This window comes from Callionymus lyra, chromosome 14 (genome assembly GCF_982586985.1).
Source record: "Callionymus lyra chromosome 14, fCalLyr1.hap1.1, whole genome shotgun sequence".
NCBI classification, from domain to species: Eukaryota; Metazoa; Chordata; class Actinopteri; order Syngnathiformes; family Callionymidae; genus Callionymus; species Callionymus lyra.
In genome coordinates, this window is record NC_141831.1 from 22,236,671 (window position 1) to 22,257,396 (window position 20,726).

Below are 20,726 nucleotides of genomic sequence, written 5' to 3' on the forward strand. Positions count from 1 at the left end.
TCAAGCAAATTGTCGATATAGTGAGACCACCTACACCTTAAATAACTGTCATTGTATTTATTTCATATTAATTTAGTTGTATTGATTAATAAACAGAGAATGTATCTGTTTGTTTTATCTGCCTGCTCTTCAATGTGCTTTATGACATGTATAAATTTAAAAAAAAGATAATTGTGCAGGTAGTTCTAGAACAAACATTGCAAAGAAAATAACATTAAAATCTTGAATAACATTTAATTAATAAATATTGAGTTGAAAGTGAATTTATAGCAACATGAACTGATGTAATGAAATATATTTTAAATCACTTTAAAGTTTATTTATCTTGATTTGTTGTCAAGCCAAATGCAAAACATGATGATATATAAAAATAATTTTAAAAGTAATAAATAAAAGGTAAAATAATAAATAAAAGTGTCATAAAATCAGATGTGACCATATGAGAAGTAAACATGTGTAAACATGTATATGAGAATTAAAACATATTATTCTTAGCAGAAAAGATCTTAAGTGCCAAGTGGCCCCCAGGCTGTACGACACCCAAGTTTAGCCGCAATTTACTGACGTCGAATACTGCAGTAGAGTAGATTTTTGTGAAAACAAATGTCTTCTTCTTTGATACATTTTGAGCATCAGAAGAGCTTAAGTAGAAAAAAATAAACCCAGCTCTGCCTTTAAAAGTGAAGAGAGGACTCACTGGCTTCAGAACAGGGATTATCTTGGACAAATAGTGCTTACAGTAAGTAAAAAGCCGTGTTTTATTTTGGGAAACGTGATGGGGGTGGATTATGCTGTTTGTGCCCGGCTACATTGCGACTTGCTCGGCTGAATAAAATAATTCAGGTCAACATGAAATGAATTCTAGTCGCCTCAAGAAGTGTTTTAAAGAGAGTTTCTTTTTTTTGTTGTGTTGCTCCTCTCTGCTGAGGCCGGAGAAGGAACACACACTCGACAGAGGGAAAATAAGCCATGACAGAATATGAACACATGGAAATGAAGTCTGTGATACCAGCAAAGGATGGATACTTTTTTCCTTCTTTTTTTTTTCCCTCTGCTCTCCCCCTCCTCCTCCTCCTTCCTCTCCTTCCTGCTCTCTCCTTTTTGCTCAGCTGCCTGTCTGCGACCTTAAATAACAGTCTCACTGTCAGAGCCGATTTAGCTCACCAGCTCACGGATAAATATTTGAAAGGAAAGGCAGCGCGATGCGAGCAGTCAGGCCTATTTACAAGTCGGCGGAGGCAACCATTAGTATGTGACGCCGGCGTGGAGACTGTCTGTACAGTAGCGTCGCACATCTGTCTCCATCCCGCTGACATCGTGGAGGACACGAGTCCACCTGCACAGATGCTGCCTTCGTGTGTGCATCGCAATGAGCGTTTAAGATATGATGTGCAGGCTTTTGTCGGGGATTATCAAGTCAGCAGCTTTAAAAAATAGGTTGTAATTTCAAAAAAAAAGTTGCAGACAGGGTGTTCCTTCTCGTTTGATGTTGATAATCTCGCAAACGAGCCGAGATAGTTCAGATACACACATGTTCCTACGAGGAATCCGACTCACACCCGTGTTGATGAGCGCAGGCATAACAAAGCCGGCACTTGTTTTTGTTTTTTGGATACCGCTGCTCTGAATGCACCGAGCTAATCAGCCTGCCCCAGATTCATACACTTTCCCCGCTCGTCTCCTCCTTCACGTGTCTTCATCATGAGCTGTGTGTGCTGACCAAAAATTATTCTTAAATCTCATTTTTGTGTGTTCGTTCATCCGAAATACAATCCGCATTAATTGTGATTAATATCATAAATGCACTTTGGTTATTTTGGTTTTCTCTTTGCTCATGAAATTCATCTTAAAGATCCTCTTATTAGAATCTATAGTCACCGAGCAGATCTTTAAGTGTCGGATTGAATCGACCAGAGATGCGAGGAGAGGTCGGAACACATCTTGTTTCACACCTATGTAATAATATAACATGGTGTTTGTTTGTAAGTAAATAACTATCAATCCAAAGGTTAAATATTTGTAAATTATACAAATATTACTCACATAAACACATACAAATGTAGGCTCTGCAGCTCTGGTTCCGTCAGGTCCAATATTGAATGAACCACAACAACAACTAAGCTGTTGGACAATGGATACCTGTATATACAATGTACAATGTACATGTACAATGCACCTCATGCCAGAGGGTTGGTGATGTCACAGCCAGCAACAAACCAATTTAATAAAACACTTGTTGAACCTTTTGGTCGAGAAGAATATCTTCTGAGCCACCATACGAATAATCATGTATCATGTATTTTAACACATTCTGGTTATATAAAGCATTTGACCTGAAAATCCAAATATTATCATCATTATTGTAACGTGTCATTTACATTAAGCAAATTAATCCAACCCTGTATAAAACATGATACACATTTGATACATAATGAATATTATCTCATCATGGATTCCTTTATTACAGGTGGTTTATTGAGACGACAAGATTTAAATCATTTACATTCTAATCATCAAAATATATAGCAAAGAAAGCGTTATGGGGTGGTTTATTTCAACTATCCGTCCACCTAGTAAATCCTCCAAATATATAATATTGGATTGAGATCTTCTACTAGTCTTTGAAGAATACCCTTTCTTTTATGTCACTTAAAGAAACGGTGTCTTTGTAGTAACCAAAACAAAAATGAATTTATTTCAAATATTTATAAATATTTTTCTATTTGTACATACATGATAAAGAAACACAAAATTAAAATAAAGCCAACTATTTACTATTTTTTTCATGTAAATATGTGTTGTAAAATAACTAAAGGCATTATAAGGATAATAATGCTTTTATATAAGAAAGTATACTTTGAATTTATATCCTGCATGAAACTTTTAGCTTCAAGGAATAAAAAGACAATATTAAAGTCCTACTTCCTGTTAGGTAAATATACATTTTGTCCGGAGTTTCCTTTCTTACATGGTAACTCAACGTAGGACTTGATTGTTACAAATATATTTCTAAATCTCCTAAATTGCACCTGCCTTGAGTACGAGCTGTACGATCTAAAACAGTCGGTCATGCTCGCGCAGATCATTTGTAGAGTTACCGTTTGTGGTGAGGATTCAAAGAAACAAGAAGTCTGCTTGATGTTTCTGCCTCATTTAAATGTTTGGCGTGTTTCAGCTCATTTCCCACTGAAAGCTTTTTCACATACAAGCAGGTTATTGGTTAAATTACTACTCACTTGTATCAACTGACAACAGAAAAGCTACAGGAAGCGTTTTATAGCCGTTCATTACGTGTTCTTCATTTTACCTGTCTGCTCCCTTATCTTCTAAAAGCAGCCTCGCCGTGGAGGCTCTGACACTGGATCACCATTTAAAGGCGGGGGCGGAAGAGAGGGAAAGAAGAAAAAAAAAAAAGAAAGCTGATTTAATGTTGTTTATTCCAAGCATCTTTATCTCACCATCGCTCCCCGGCTGTGCCCCGCTCTCTCATTCTCATCCAACCACCTGCGATCTCGTCTTTTTAACATGCCAGACACACGCTCACCTCAAAGCCGCCCCTGCACTGGCTTGTTGCTGGTGTGTGTACAGTGTATTTTAGGTTCAGCCATCCACAGTGTCTGCACATAGTGGCGGCAGCTGTGCGTGTTCTCTCTCCTCTTTTACACTCTACAGACCTTCATTAATATTCTGTTGTTGTGCGCCCGTCTGTGTGAGTGTGTGTAAGTGTGTGTGTGTGTTTTTAACTCTGAGCCAATTTGCTGTCTGCTGTGGCATGGCGTTTTTTGTGTTCGCAGCTGTATTTGATAGAGAGACGGCCAGGGAGAGCGCGAGTGAGGGAATAAATCAGTTCTGGTCCTGGCGTTGATGAAGCCCGCTGATTTACAGCCTCAACTGTGGATAATGAACAGCCCCCCCTGGTGCCCACGGGCGCCCACGCCCCCCCATCAAGCCTATGGACGCCGCAAAGGAAACAAAAGAGAGGAGACGCAGGTGGTGATTCCACCCTAGGGTGCTCTCTCACCGTGTCTCCGTCGGTCACGTGACCACTCTGATAAAAGAGGGTGATGCCAGAGCTGTGACGGACAGTTAAACCTGAACTGTCCCCCCCCCCCACCCCCTGGTCTGGGAGGAGACGGCGGCTGTCGAGGCGTTTATTTCATCAGTTTAGTTTTAGAAAAGTGCCCGCTGTGAGCGTCGCCGCGAGGATGATGGGAGGAAATCCAAATAGAATGTGTGCGTCATCGATGTACCTGTTGCTGATGACACAGAAGCAGGGGATCCTTTGTATATCCTCTCTATAAGAGGCAATCAAATAATGGATCTGAAATAAGGGCCTTCAGTCTTTAAAATGAACCCTTGATGAGGAAGATTGTACGTTTCAAATATTAAAATTGGTCTCCGGTTTCCTCCCACAGTCCAAAAACATACAGAGGTTGATTGAGAACTGTAGGTATGAGAGTGTGTGTGAATGGTTGTCTGTGCTTCTGGTGCCCTGCGACAGGCTGGCTTCCTGTCCAGGGTGTCCCCTGCCTTTCGCCCAATGAAACCGGGATAGGCTCCAGTCTCCCCGCGACCCCGATAAGGGGTAGAAAATGAATCAATGAATACAATTTGACCTGCATTCTTAACAGCGGATCTAACAGTAGATGCCATTTTTCATTCTTCTCCATATAGCAACTTCTGTGTTTGCTCTTGGAAGGTGTAAATTCAGGGATATTCTTAAAAATCAACTTAAAACATGAAGTAAGAGTCTTAAGAATCAATCAATTTTTTGACATTGATTGTCAAGTTGGTCTAAAATTGAATTTCAAATGGTAAAAAACAATGTTTAAAGTCTTGAAATGAACTTGCCATAAGCTGTAGAAGCCCTGAGAGACAAACGCTGCTCTAAAAATGTATCGTAGTAACTGCCAGTGTCGCTCAGATGTGTAATTTTCTACCGTCTTAAAAAATACGTCATGGTCGTGTCAAGATGTTGAACGTGCTTCACTATGGTTTACAGCCTTTGTGAAGGACTAGGGTTGGGGATCAGGTATTCCAAATGCCAAGATCCCTTAAAGAAATAGACACCAAAGTAACAATGTTTGGTGGTGAAAGTGAAAGAAATAGCCGTGCTGCGTTCAAAGACACTTGGCAAGAAAGGGACGTCAAGAGTTAGTTTCTGGAATGTGTAGCTTCTATGCTAATGTGGCGAATTGTATTCTTCTTTCTGTCGGTTGAAGCTTCTCAAACAGTTGGTAGAGTTAAAGTACCTCATGTATGGATACTAGTGATGTGTTGATGAGGCTTCATGAAACAGCTGATGAGGTGTCATGATAATGTGTCTTCATTGTTGAAAGGCCACAAGATGGATAGATGAATAGATTTGTTTTAAAATCTTTGCCAAAATGTCGCATCATTTTCTAACTAAGAGAAGACACTGTATCATGATACCTCACCAGTGGTTTCATGAAGCCTCATCAACATGATCTACCTGATACCAATACTCAAGTCCAATACCTTGAGTCAATTCTTCTTTCCCTGGCCTTCGTCAGGTCCTTAAACATCATCATGACCTTACCTTACTTTACCTGTTGAAGACATAGTTGTTTCAGGCAAGTCCCACTGAGAGGAAGCCTTGAGGAAGATGGTTTTTCAAAATAAAAGTTGGTGGAGATAATTCAGACCAGAGAAAAGTTTAGGCCTCTTTGCTGCCCGTGCGACATTGAAACTTGTACAATCAAAGTCCTACTAGCATGTGTGCTATTATGTGTTCATTGCTACCAAGTCATTCATCGTCTTATTTGTATTTATCCTGGCTGTACCAGAGGAATAAATCAGGGCCATGATGAGTGTAAACACACTTCAAAATCCAAGGTATTGGCATGAATGGCTCGTTGATCATATATTCATTCCTTGAAAATTAACTTATCTGTGGGCAAATCAGTGCCAGACGTGGGACGAGGCCCATAAATCATCGCCCGTCGGTCTCCTCTGCATATTAGCGACCCACCCACTGGTCTGATCACAGGCCCTAATTAAAGTCAGGTGAACATCGGCTCACTTATTATTCCCGCCGCATCCTGCGAGCCCACCGAGCGCCGTGATGGATTGTGATCTCTGCCGCGGCTGAAACGCTAGAAAGAGCACAATGTCTTACAGCAGGAGCCACTGATAACTTCATGCAGACAAATAAAGACTGTCACTTTTATTGATTTTTACCCACCCCCCCCTTAACGCCGTACACACACTCCTGTTTCCTCCCGTCTCCACACACACACACACTCATCAAAGCTCCCGTTTAATGGGAAACAGTCCAATACCACGAGGCACTGAAACTCTTGCATGGATCTGAAATGTGATCAGCATTTAAAGTGTATCCATCTTTTATTCCTTTTGCATCGCCCCTGTCTCCCTAAATAACTGAGCAGCCCATACATACTGTATGTAAACAGACCTGAACCTTAAATAAAACATGCGGGATGGAACTCAAACTGTCTCTCAGCGGCGACGGCTGCCGCACAAATGCAATTTATTCGCCGGCACGTCGCGCCTTGGACAGGCAGATAATGAAAGGCATAGGTCATTGATGGTGGCTTAAACCTGCAGCAATGGAAAGGGAAATACATTAATAAATATCCGCTGCTCTGCCGGAGAGTGTAACAGGAGGGGGTGAAAGCAAACGATGCAAAGAGCAGCTCCTCGTCAAACACGGTGATTAGTGGTCGGGATGACGGCGAGAGCCGCTATCAAATCATAATATCCTGATCAGTGATATCTGAATATCCATTACAGCCTCCCCATGGGAACGTGGGAGCTGGCTGCTGACCAGCCGAGTGTGATGTCTGTTGTCATTTAGCTCGCTGCCAGGGTTGCCAAGAATATGTCACACGCTGGAAGAAATATGTCTGTAAATGAGCGTACATTTTTACACATTGTTGGCACACTTTATCCAGCGATCAGTTCTGTTGTCATCCGTGGAACAACCTTCAGAAGAATGTATTCTCACGACACAGAGGCTGATTTATTGACGTTAAGTGCAAAACCAATTGGTTTCGAGCAGCGTCACGATTAGTAAAAACAAGGTTGGACCATGAGATGACTCGGTAGAGAATTGTGTTTTCAAATGAGCTGCTCGCCATATCTACTATTCCATCAATAAATCATAGCGCTACAAATTAATCATTTCAAATGTTACAAGTTCAAGTCTGCGGTGATTCACCGCATCAGCGAAATAAATAATAGCACAGGTGCTCACTGAATAGTAATTGAGGTTTATAAGCTCTGAAAGAAAAGAAATAATAAGAGGTTTGGACAGAAACTGTGTTGAGTCACAACAATGGAAAATAAAATGGTGATGAAATTGACCAAATTAAATTATTTAGCTTGACCTTTTCACCGAGAAAGATGAAAATTAAAAGTTAAATAAAAAAGTTCTTGCGTAAAGTCAAAAGAAATAATAAATGATTACATTATTTATCATTACTGGTGAAATCTCCTTCAGTAAATAGCTTTTCATAGCTTATTATATAATAATTATTCAGTCGTTACACTTTCCTTGTTTCTTCATTTTCTGTTAGATGAATACCTGTAAAAGCAGTTGTTGGATGGTTATAGAAAAAGTGAAATTCTGGGATTTAATCTTTATTTTATAAATGCAATCCATCATAAACCTTTATCATTAAAATGTTTTAAATGTTAGCGACATATTAATTAAGTTTAAAATATTACATTAGCTAGAACAAAGCCAGACAATATTTGCTCTTAATCCGGTAAATAACAAATAAAGAAATGCCTCACTAATTATTTTTTTAAGTTGGGGAAAAAATGCTAATCTTTAACCTAATAATAAATAAAACTTCATAATTCCATCCAAAGATCTGCTAAAAATATCCCACATTTTAAAAATGTTTAATTACGTTTTGTGAAGCAGCTAGCAAATAGCTAACAATGTATTCATTAGCTATGCTAACTGTAGCATTGTGATGGCTGACTGCTATTATTAAGGTTTGTTTCTGGAGATATGACCGGAAAAATAAATGAATAAAACAATCTAATTTCATCAAGCAACATGTGGTATCAATGTTAGGAAGAGAAACATATTTAGTCAGATCTAAAAATGGTGCGGGAAAAAAAATCACTTAGTCCTGATCTGTTCCCCATAATTCAGACGTCACTCTTTAAATAGTATAGTGAAGCAAAAAGAGTGACCTAACGCCCACCGACGACACATTCATCACAGTATCCATAAGTGTTCCGGGAGAGGACAGTGTGGTCAATAACAAGCCTCGTGGCTGGGAGCAGCTCTGACAGGATGTAATTATTTGTGGATACACACAAAAGCAGCAAAGCCATGAAGAATATTTGCAGAACAGGATCAACAATTTCAACATTTAACTGCCGGTCTTGACGCGACCAGGCCTTGATGCCGGGATGGAGAGTAAAATATATGTTTTCAACTGCGGTGACAATGACGCTCAACTGATGTTTAAAACTGTACATTCATATCAACGTGTTGATGCTGTCAACGCTGTCACATGATCTGTTGAAGTCAACCTTGTGTGTCCATGTTTCAGCCGGGGACCATCCGTACGAGTGCGAGTTCTGCGGGAGCTGCTTCCGGGACGAGAGCACGCTGAAGGGCCACAAGCGCATCCACACCGGGGAGAAGCCCTATGAATGTAACGGCTGCGGGAAGAAGTTCAGCCTCAAGCACCAGCTGGAGACCCACTACCGTGTGCACACAGGTACCACTGACACACAATCACACACCCCTTTATCTAGTCTAGTCCTAATACTGACTATTTTTTTAAAACAGTTGATATGGTCAAATAAAATAAATTAAGACAAGTGCAAATTGAGGCATGATGGGCCATTTTTTCATTGATCTGGTTCTCATGAATCAGTGTGAAGCTGTGACCCATTTTTGTATGATCTGATCTCTTTCTTCATTCATTTAATAGATTAACTGAAATGTAATTCTATTTTATAAGTAGTTTTCACGTCTTTATACTGATATAATTAGTGATTCAAGTATTTTAAATAAGCAAGAACTAGCTTTTTTGATATTTTTGATAATGTTTTGTGTTAGATTTTTACACCACATTTAAATGCTAATATTTCATTTTTATATATATATATATATATATATATATATATATATATATAAAGTAGTTTTTGTCTGTGCATGTTTTACATAAATTAAATAAATTAATAAAAAAACAAATAAATCTTCTTTTAGATACAATGAATGTTGCAACAACACAATTATTAGCATTTTTTTTATATATATATTATGTATAAAGTTTCCAGAAATAAAAACAATATCAACTCCAAGCATTTATAAATATGCCATTTAAAGCAACAAAAAGTACCCGGATGCTTGATCTAATTATTGTAAAGAAAATATAGCCCCAATATTATTAAAATAATAAAACATTGTATTGCAAAATCATTTGTATTTATTTATATACAAAGTTTTATTTATCCTGACCATGTAGGGCATTGGTCCCCAACTCCAACAAAGTCCAGGGAATGGTACTGGTCCATTAGGCAGAGAAATAATACCAATGTGTGGTATTAATTGTTACTGTCTGGAATTGGTTTGGTTTTTACAAAAATATGGTATTTTCTCTAAAATAAAATTAGCTCGTGGCTCATGACACGTCAAGACGTTCGTTTATGTCGAGTTTATTTTAAAAATAAAATGAGTGAAAAACCCCTGATGTAGACATTTTAATTCAGTGGTGTCAAATCCAACTGAACAAAGAGGCCAAATTAAATAAAATCTGGTTCCTAGGCTGGACAAAACGCACAATCTATTTCTTAAATTAAATTAAACATATGGGTTGGACAATGATTTAGTTCAAACTATCAGAATTGTTGAAGTTTTTCCAAATTATTATTGTTTATTTTTTACCTCTGCTAGCTGTAAAAAGATTATTTAAAGTGCATCTGTTAGCATACCGTGCATTAGTTTACATTTAGGCTGTATTTTTTTAAAAGATAAGCACCTTGTGAGTCTTAAGTGCTGTATAGGGACGACCTATATATATTTACCGTAATATTATATATAAAGTAAAAATCTCCTTGCGCCCAATTAATAAGGAAGAATATCAAACTTAAAGATGAGTTGAAGGTGTATCCAAGTATCCATCATACTCTAATACTGAGGGTTGAAGAGGTATTCCCCGGCCAGATGAATATATTTGCTGCTGTAATACTGACGCAGTAGCATTTCTCAAAGACTTCATATTGATCCCAGTATACTTAGAGTCACATAAAGATGTTGACACGGCGACTCTGGAGAATAAGTGCCGATTACGAACCAACTGAGCGACAATGGCGGCAGTTTTTTTTTTGTCGCGACTTGTCTGTCTTTGAACGCACACACGGACTCACACCGAGTGTGCGCACATCTCCTATTCAATAAGCCAGCTGTTAAGCCACACTATCAAGGCAGCCTGTCCAATAATTGGCTTCCCTCCTTTCCACCCTTTCCCCTTTTGTGGCGGGCGGGGGGGGGGGCTCCACGTTAAGCCGTGGAGCAACAGCAGATAACAAGAGCAGGTGACAAGCTCACCGTCAAAGGCCACCTCGCACAAAAGAGAGCCGCTTGATGAATCATCGACATTGGCAACCTAACCCTGACGCCCCCCATCTCTCCACACATCCCAAATGCCAATGGCGGATCAATACCGACAGCCTATTTGCAATTCATCACCAAGCCGGTTGTATATGAGGCGACCTTGCTTACAGTCGGCTTATCCACTGCATTATTACTTATGAATATGACCGGTAGTCGAGAGCCCAGCCCCCCGGAGCCGAGGTCAAGGTTAACCGAGGGGGGAGAGAGCGGGAGTCGTCCCCCCGTCTCGGGCGAACACGTCGCTCCAGCTGAAAGGTGACGGCGAGCGCCGCGGCCAGATCACTTCCGACAGCTCATTTCAAATGCCATTGCTAAAGGTCAGCATTTACATGTCTAATTTGCGTCTGCCGACTGGAGCGCCGGTGGATTATTCGCCGCCATCACTCAAATCATTAGCGCATTTAGCGGGGCGGCTGTTGCTGAATTGAAATGGGCCTCTTGAATATTAGAGCCCCCCCACAGCTGAGAGCGGAGGTGCACTTTGATTTATGACACCTGCAGGGGCGCACACGCCGCCACCAGATCCCCCCTCTAATGTTTCTGTGATGAGTTGATCAGGCGGTCGAATGAAACATTAACACATCAGCCCTTCTTTTTTGTTGCCAAGGACTCGCGGCTCAGTTGTTTTCACTGATAAATTATTACTTTTCATTCTTTTTTTAAAGATCTTGGAAAGTGTTCATATTGTATGAATCAGACAATGTGGAAGAAATAGATAAATTACGTAAAACACGAGTTATTAATAATAGGTAATAGTAGGTAATAATATTGTAATTAACACAAGGGTTATCTCAAGGTCAAGGTGACCCGAAGGCCTGAAAACAAATGTGTTTGTGGTATCCCTTGTGTAGTCTCTGGGTCAAGGAAAACAACCTCCACCACTGCATATGTACTTATGCATTTCTTTTTTGACGTAAATATGGTCAAAATTCTATTCCATACTTATTTAAAGAATCGTAAAATAATGAATATCTCAGTGTTACAGTTTTAAATTTAAAAAAATGATCCAGAATTTTATTAAAGAATGTTTATTATTTATTAAAGTAAAGGTTATTTGAAAAGCGCCTTTCTAGACCAGGGTCACAAAGCCCTTTAACCATCAAATTAATTTAAATAGAATGTAATTAATAATAAATATAATGATAATAATAAATCAAATTAAAATCACTTACTTTACTTTATTATTGATTTATTTGTATCCAATTATAACCATCAAGTCTGGTTCAGAACCATAAAAGGAAGATTTTGGCAAAGAAAATATTCACAATATTTAAGGAAGAAACTTCTTTATGTACTATATTAAATGCAACATGTTATTAAGAGTAGAAGAAGGTTGAGCTCCAGATTGACATGAAAGATACACGTAATTATGGAATTTAGTTTTTAAATAAATCAGCCTTTAATTGTAGTTGTAGATTCAAATAGAGATGTTACTACTGTAGAGTATATTGGATTATTTGCAGGTTGTTGAGAGATGATACAATGCTGTGCAAAGATAACGTTGTAGATATAGTCAGTATTTCAGCCGTTTCTCAGGTTTAATGTTGCGACACGAGCAGCTTCTGAATCATCATCCATCTGATGTTTTCTACAGTCTCACATCCGTCTGAAGTCATTCACTCGTCTTTTCCTTCAGACATTTCGTGGGTATTTTCGCAGCTTTACATACCAAGTGTTTTAGATACTAATCTGGTTAAACTGCTGATTTGTTTACCTCCTTGCCAAGCGTCTGGCGGCTTTTCCCTCGCGCGACCCCAGCCGGAGCAATTCTGCCGCCTTTTTTCCACAGAACTGTGCAATTTTCCTGGCCGGGCTCGGCGCTATCATAGCTGATGAAAATGGTCGGGGTCATGCGTGGAGGGGACTGTGATGCACGGATGGCAATAAATATCACAACAATTTTGTCGTATATATGCACCGCACACAACACCGGCGCCTGGTGCAGACAAACAAACAAAGTATTGAAGGCAGCAGCGATATTATCAAAGTGCAAAACACTGGCATTTGAATTACGCCGAAGCTGGTGATGGATCCAGTTTATTATCCCGTTATTACTTACTTTTGTAGGGTGTTGTTGTGTAAATGTATATTGAACAAGTCTAGATTTATGTGTCAGGAAGAAGAAAGTTAAAGAAAGATTATATTAGCTATTTAATCATTCTTCGAGTCCCATAATGCACTGCAACAGTTAATAACGTAAGAGCCGATTGTTCTTCTTAAACATGGTCAGTTTTTGAATATTTAAAGCACGATTCATAGTATAAAATGCAATTCTGTCGATTAAAGTTGAATAATTATCTTTGAATTTCCAGAATGAAACTAGTTCATGTATGTAGACAAGTTCAATAGTAAGAGAATATAGGAAGTTAATCCTATAATAAGTACATTTGTTTTGGTTTATTTAGAATCTCCAGAGTAACTATTTCTTAATAATAAAAAATGTACACGAAAACAAAAGATTCAAAAGGTTACATAATTATATGTTTAATCATTTATGAAATGAATAACTTTTAAATAACAAACTATTGTCAGTGCAGTTAAACTCCTAACTTTCTAACAATGTGTAATTGTAATAATCAATAGCCATATCTAATATATAAGTTTATCTATCTATATGTACATACTCAAACTATAGACAACACAAGGGATGACACAAACACAGTTGTTCTCAGGCCTTTGGGTCACCTTGACCCTGAGATAATACAAGGGTTAAGCACATGTATAGTGAAGAATTTAAAAAAAGGAGACAGAAAATATTTTAACCTCCAAAAGTGATGCAATGGACTGGAGAAATGTCAGGAGTGGACGGTGAAGAATTGCAGTTTCATCGCAGTACAGACGCTTGTATTCGTGTAACTGTCTGTTTATCGACTTTGAGACAAAGTGGAATCATTGCGAGCTAAGTGCAGATCAAGGTCGACGCACTCAGACGACCACTTCCTCAAACATCTTGTTTTGCCGTTTGACTTCATTCTCCTCAATTTCAGAATCAGAATCAGAAAACTTTTATTGCCAACGTTGTATAATGCAAATGAAATGACGATATTCAACAATATTCTTTCCTCTTAAAGGAATGAAAGAGTTCCTGGTGATTCTGAAGCTTCTAGCCATCGTCTTGTTTTTGGTTTTCTGCTCACAAATGTTGGAGGTGGCTCCGTAACGACTGTCTGCCGTCCTTTAGGTGAGAAGCCATTCGAGTGCAAGCTGTGCCACCAGCGGTCCAGGGACTACTCCGCCATGATCAAGCACCTGCGCACCCACAACGGCGCCTCGCCCTACCAATGCACCATCTGCCTGGAGTACTGCCCCAGCCTGTCCGCCATGCAGAAGCACATGAAGGGCCACAAGCCCGAAGACGTGCCGCCAGACTGGCGCATAGAGAAGACCTACCTGTACCTGTGCTACGTCTGAGAGCCCAGGTGGTCCCGGGGGGGCAGGGGGGGGTGAGGGGTCAGAGGGCGAGGAGAATGTAACGGAGGGAAGAAGGAGGATGTGGAGGAGAGCAGTCGATAAAAGGAATGTCAATAACAAGAGACTCAAAACGTAAGAAGGTTTTGTGTTTATTTCGTGAGTAACACACACACAAAAAATGACTTGGAGGAGATTCTCATCTTTGTTCGGATTTACCGGGTCTTATCACTACATCCGCGTCAAAGTCAGGTCATTTTCACGCCAAACTACCGAAAAACCAGTTTTGCAAGGAAGTGACCGTCAAATGCTGCCGATGGTGTGTGAGGGCGGATTCTCAAGGGCTGTCTTATTAGCGCGTCGCTAACCAGCTAGCAACGCGGGAGGTACTTTTGAAACGTCGATTTAAAAAATGGTTAAGAATCCATTACTTTTAGTTAAGTAAGTAAGTTCATTTTGCACCTCAGAATTATTAGTTTCAAACGACAAACTTTAGAAGAAAAGTTCAGTTTCCAAGTTGTATATTTTCCAGATCACGACAGCTCTTGAGAATCCAAATCCTGAGCGTGTTCATGCTCTTATGCAGTAGATACAACTGGACAGAGTTAAGCACGAAAAACTCTGCCGGAAGGGTAGTAGTTCGGGGGGAAGGGAATATTACTGCTGCTTTTCCACGTCTCCCCACTTTTCTCACTAGTCTTCCTGGTTCTGTGTTGGCGGTTTAATCACCTGTTGAGGCACCATCGGCCTCAATTGTTATGCATTCGTTTCTCGATTAATCTTTATTTTTATTTTATCCAGCTCAGCGTTTATTGTTAATCATGGCTTGATTGCACGGAACAAAACAAAATCACGACAACAGTCTCTGTTAGAACAAGGTATATAATCATGACTCATAACTCACTCTGGAACATATCAATCTTCCGCTTTTAACATCTTTTTATTTGTAGCCTTTATTATCGCACACTAACACTTGTGATCGCATCTTTCATTACGAAACACGGGGGACGTTTATCTAGGGGGTCGGAGGATCTGCAAGTGGAGAATGTGAGCCTTCGGCTGTGCTGGAAACACTAGCGAAAATGAAAAAAAAGATGGCGTCATATGTGAAAAACTGAATGTGAAAGAAGGATAAAACCGCTATTCGTCTCAAGTCGCGACCTGCTTGAAAATTAACGATGAAAAAAAAAAACCGCCGCCCGTCACTGTGTCACACATATCTAAAGCGTTTTACTTATCCGCAGTGACGGAGGCGAAACAAGTTGGAAGAACGAACTTGTTTTTCTTTTGTTTTTTTTCGTCGCTTTCATCTCTTCTGTTGCTTATTATTATTGACCTTGAGCGAGAGCTCAACACATCGTACTTGAATTACCTCGTTGGTTGTTTGTTTTTTTGTTGTGACCTCATGTTGCTCGTGTACTTTTTATCCCTTCTGTCTCATGTTTTTTTGAGTGTGTCGAAAAAAAAAAAAGATGCATAGCACAGTGAGATGAAGCAATGTGTTCGCGGAAGAAAAAAAAAAAAAAGTGCCACGGTGGGAGAGATTTGTTGTTTTTTCTTCTAAATGTTGTGAAATTTCTTTTCGTGCATTACATGTTACCAAACTTGGTATTATTAACCGCTTGATAAGGAGCCGTAAAGTTTGGTTTATTTGTTGTAAAAGCTACCTCTAAGTTTTTTTTTTTTTTTTAGGTGTTTTATGTATCATTGCTAAGTCATCTCATATTTTTTTATTTTGCAAAATAAAGTTGATTTATGATTGTTTTATGGAGCGAAATGTGTATAAAATAACTAAAGTAGTAGTGGCGGATAAGATGATTGACAGGTTTATCCTTCTTCTAAAGTCTCCCCTGGATTACAAAAAAAAATTCCGAGTGCAGTTTTGAAGCCTTAAGTGAAGCAGGAGGACGAGAGGAAGCGTTTTCTAAGAGGGTTTAAACAGTTTAAACTTGAAAATATGTGAATAGAGTTGTAGTTTTGTAATTTGATTAATAAAAAAAATAAAAAAAGATGGTTCATCAAAAACATGCTGAACCCAGGGACAGGTTTTTTTTGTTTTTGCAGAGTGCGATGGACAATTGGAACTGCAATCAAAAGTTAGAAAAAAAAAAAGAATAAAAAGATTCTCTCTGAGAAATTCTGAACAAAAGCCAATAACGGCAGTTTGATATCAAAAAATTGTGATATTTTTGTATTCAGTGTCAGTCCTTTTTCCATTTGTGGAGGGTTAAAGCAGGGCACAACTATTTGTATTTCTTTTTTTATTATTATTACTATTACCTGTCATTTTCTTTGGGTGTGAATCGTTTTTTGGCCTTGCTCCTCTTTGATATTGTTGGACAAAATAATGTGTGTGTTGTAATAATAAGTGTTGCTTTTCTGGATGTCAAATGCATTATAGGTGAAGGACTCGATCTATCCCGCCACCATTTTTTTTCAATTCTCTGTGTGTGACAAAGATCCAATAAGAAGAAGAAAAAAAAAAGATGATAAAATATGGGACGGCAGAGAAGAAGCTGCCTAACTTGTTAGTACTTGTCATTCACTTTTTCAATCAAACTTGACTGTCGACATTTTTTGTTTTTGTACTTGAAAAAAGAAGGGATGGCATGTCCCGTGGTGTCTTGCCATTTTATTCTCAAACACTGTGAGCTGAGGGGGCTTCTTTTTTTCCCCGCCCTCGTGTTAAAATCCACCCTCGACAATAAACCCAACACGGCTCCGTCTGTACCGCCACGATGCAACGATCACGTGTATTCCTATCATCGTCCTCTGAATGTTTTCTACTATTGCGGGTGTACGAGTGCGTCCAAGCGTGTGTAACTATGCGTGTGTGTTTGGGTATTATTGGGGAAAATGCACTAATCAGATCAGAAAAATAAAATTATATTCTATGCCACTGTTTTTTCTCTATGTTTAAAAAAAAAAAGATATATATATACATTGGCATTGATATAGTTCTTCCCTCAGTGTTCTCCGATGTTTCTGTACTATCTTTGTGCCTAAAAATGGAAGTTGTTCAACAAAAATATCCATCTATATCTGCTTAGTTTTCTGTATTTTCAGAAGATGATTAAAATATGGTGTCTTTAGCACGCTGGGGATGTCATGACGCTCAGTTTCTGGTTTTGAATAGACGAGTCATTTTTTCGGTAATGAAAACTCTGATGTATTCGGACGGCCAAGATTCTGCATCGTCTAGAATGCAGGACTCTGTGATTGGCAGTAATTCGGGCACATTTCTGGAATCCAGACAAGTAGAAAACAATTTTTTTCCGGGACGGGGGGAGGGAGGGGGACGGGTTGTTTTTTGTCGGCAACAGGTTTGCTGCCGAGAACTTTATACTATAAATTTCCTTTAAATTGAAAAAAACCTCCACGTCGTAGGTGAGCACTGGGGTAACGCCCTTCTGCTTTTTTTGCTCATTTTTTATAAAGTACTTTTTATTTTCTTTGGATGCATTCTGGATGCTTAAAGAGAGAGAAATCATGGCATCCCTGGAGCTGGCACTCTGTGTTTTCGGTGTGGTGTTTCTAGAACAAAGTAGCCATTTCATGCAGTGTTTCTCAAACGCATGTGCCATCGAGGTCTAGACTAAAAAACTGTTTTCAGTAATAAAAGCACCAAGACGTCGTATTTTTTATATTAGCACTGAGGACCAATCGCTCTGTCGGACCAAGCATAACAAAGCATTTTTATGTAAGCTTTTTTCTCTCTTGTCTTTTCCCTGGCGTGTGTGTGTTACTTCTCCCCTCCATTGTCGTGACAGCACAAGTGCCAGTCCCGTTGCTCTGTATTGAGAAAATAGTGGTTTTTTTTATATATATATATTATGATTTGAATTGTTATAGTTTTTGTCTACCTCAGCACCTAATCTTAGCCTAATCTTAGAAGGTGCCCAATTATTATTTTTATTTTTGTTCTCTTATTGTTATGAGTTTAAAAAAAAGAAAAAAAAAAATTTGCATTAGAGCTTTGCAAAGGTCCTTTGTCTTTTCCAGCGACATTGTGCGATTATTTTTCCTGTGGCGTTTCCTGTTGAGCTGTGCCACCAATCTATAGCCACCGTCTGTAATAGAGGTTGTTTTTTTTTGTTTTGTTTTTTGTTTCTTCCCATGTAGAATCAGACGCATCTCTTTGTAACATTTCAGTGTTCTCTGATGGAGTGTGAAAAAAATAAAAATAAAAGAATTAATGCTGCACGTCCTTCTTGTCGTCTTTTAAGCTCATTACAAAATGGTGTCAAACTTAAAACAAAAATTATAAACATACTGATCACTGTCTCAGTCACGGGCCGAACTAACTTCAATGTTAACCATCACTTCTATAAGAGTATTTGTATCATTATAATAAAGTAATTGTATTATTATGTTTTCATTTTTTTAATGCTTAAACTAGCACGTGCTAACAGACTACCGTAAATCGACATCCTCCAATATTTTCATCAATTATTGTGGGTAAGTTTCCTACACTGTGTTTTAGTTATCTTGAACAATAGCATCATTATAGCTCACGATATCAACTTAAACATTAATTTTTTTTTATTTGGACAGGAGATTTAATCCGTAAAAAGGGAAAAATTAAGCCCCACCGTATACGTATGTAACGGCTCAAAATAAAATTTAAATCCTAACTAGTTTAAATTTAGTGTCGACATCATGGCGCGACTTTTAATATATTTTTATATGTTTGGCTGGGAACACAACCTTCCTACAAAATAAACTAAATATTTGAGGTTAGCAACGTTACGCTAACAACTAGCTACAATCTTGAGCTGTTTCATGGACGTGGTTTCTTCTTTGGTTCTGGACGAGCTGAAAAAAAAGAAGTTAATAAAGACAACGTAGCATGGACTAGTCATATCTTATAACTAGATATATAGCTAGTTTGTAACGTGAGCTTAACAATTGATGTGTTTTCTTTAGCGTTGTTGAAATAATGGAAATGTTACTTTAGCAAACACAACATAGCATGGATTAGCTCTATTTTACAACTAGATATATAGCTAGTTTGTAACGTTAGCTTAGCAGTTTATGTTTTCTTTAGCGTCATTGAAATAATGGAAATGTTACTTTAGCAAACACAACATAGCATGGATTAGCTCTATGTTATTACTTGATCTATTGCTAGTTTGTACCGTTAGCAGTTTATATTGTTTTCATGAGCGTCGTTAAAATAATGGAAATGTTACTTTAGCAAACACAACATAGCGTGGATTAGCTCTATGTTATTACTAGATATATAGCTAGTTTGTAACGTTAGCTTAGCAGTTTGTGAGTCATGTGAGTGTCGTTAAAATAATGGAAATGTTATTAACTTAACGACACTATGACTTTTTAAAAATAATAATTCCACGTACATTGAATCCTCCTTGTATGAGACTGTATTTATTATTTATTGCTCTCACTTCTATAAAAGAAAAAAAAGTGCTTTTTTTCTTTTTTTTTGTTGCGATCAGCATTTTTTGTATTTATCCATCTCCTAACCTTCATACATGGACTTCCTAACTCAGTATTAAATAAGAAAGGATATTTTTTACTAAAATGTGAAAATAGTTTTCCAGTTTTTACCTTCCCGTACGTCAATATTATTGTCATAAAATACATTATTTAAGAAGACGGATAACTTTTGATCAAAAAATGTCCTAATAATGTCCAGATATTTGCTCATTTCCTTTTCCCAGCAGGCACCAGGAGATCTGTGCGTCAGTGTATTGAAAAGTAATGAGGCGTCTCTTCTCGCTCTGCTTAAGCGGCTCCTACTATTTCAGCGAGAACACGTCGTCGCTGTCTTTCAATGTTTGTTTTGACTGTTGTGGACGGACACAAAACCAGGAAATGTCCCTCAAGAGTGGGTTTTGTTAGTTTAGGGATCATGTGTGATCTTATTTTGGGGTGTTTAGGAAGGAAGGAGCTGGTGAATGTCAGGATGGTTGCAAAGATCATGAAGGTTTGTTTGTTTGACATTTAACCTCTGACCTTTTTTTTCATTTAATATGAAATGATATTCAGCATAATTTTTTTTGGAAACAGTAAGCTTGATTTAATATTGAAATAGCATAACTTACTCACGATATTGTAAGTAAGTAAGTCATTAAAAAATATCTTTTTTTTAGTCGTATAATGATATCAAAGTGATAATGTTATGTATTTCTTCAACATTTAAGTGTGTTGATTTTAACACATTTCAATAACTTTTCAGGTAATATTATTGTTTTTTCCATCAAATACTAAACCTACTATTTTGAAGATTAAATAAACATGTATTTTTGGGACTTTTAAATTGACATAAGAAAAATGGCTTCTATAAATACATTATTGACAAGGTCAGAGGAAAGAACATCTCTTTCTAATAAATAAACGTGATCGTCTCCAAAGACGTCTCAGTTTGAAATGCAAATATGTTTAATTGTATCAAGTGATCTTGTTTGGCTGCCTATTAAAGCGAGCTAACCAATGGAATCAATGTCTGTGAGAATTAGCAGCACAAATAAAGCACACAATCACCTCGACAACACAAATAAATGAGTCAGAACACAAAGAGCTTTCTTTAAATAGATGTTTCCTTCGTGACGGTGGGAATAGAAATGTACATATTGTAATGAGGAGAAAGTGTTTAAGCATTTATTGTACAATACATTCTAATACAAACACAGTACTTTGGTTTAATTATGTTTTTTTATATTCTTCA

At 38.1% G+C, this 20,726-nt stretch overlaps 1 protein-coding gene across 1 annotated transcript in view; it reads left to right on the forward strand.

Annotated features, from left to right (window-relative positions):
• Positions 1-14,064, forward strand: part of zbtb16a (zinc finger and BTB domain containing 16a) — a 129,595-nt gene extending 115,531 nt beyond the window's left edge. Inside the window, exons 6-7 of the mRNA XM_087807125.1 lie at positions 8,556-8,726; positions 13,809-14,064. Coding sequence (XP_087663251.1) covers positions 8,556-8,726; positions 13,809-14,038 — 401 coding nt within the window. The 3' untranslated portion in view covers positions 14,039-14,064. The remainder of the gene's footprint in view (positions 1-8,555; positions 8,727-13,808) is intronic.
• Positions 14,065-20,726: the final 6,662 nt, after the last annotated feature.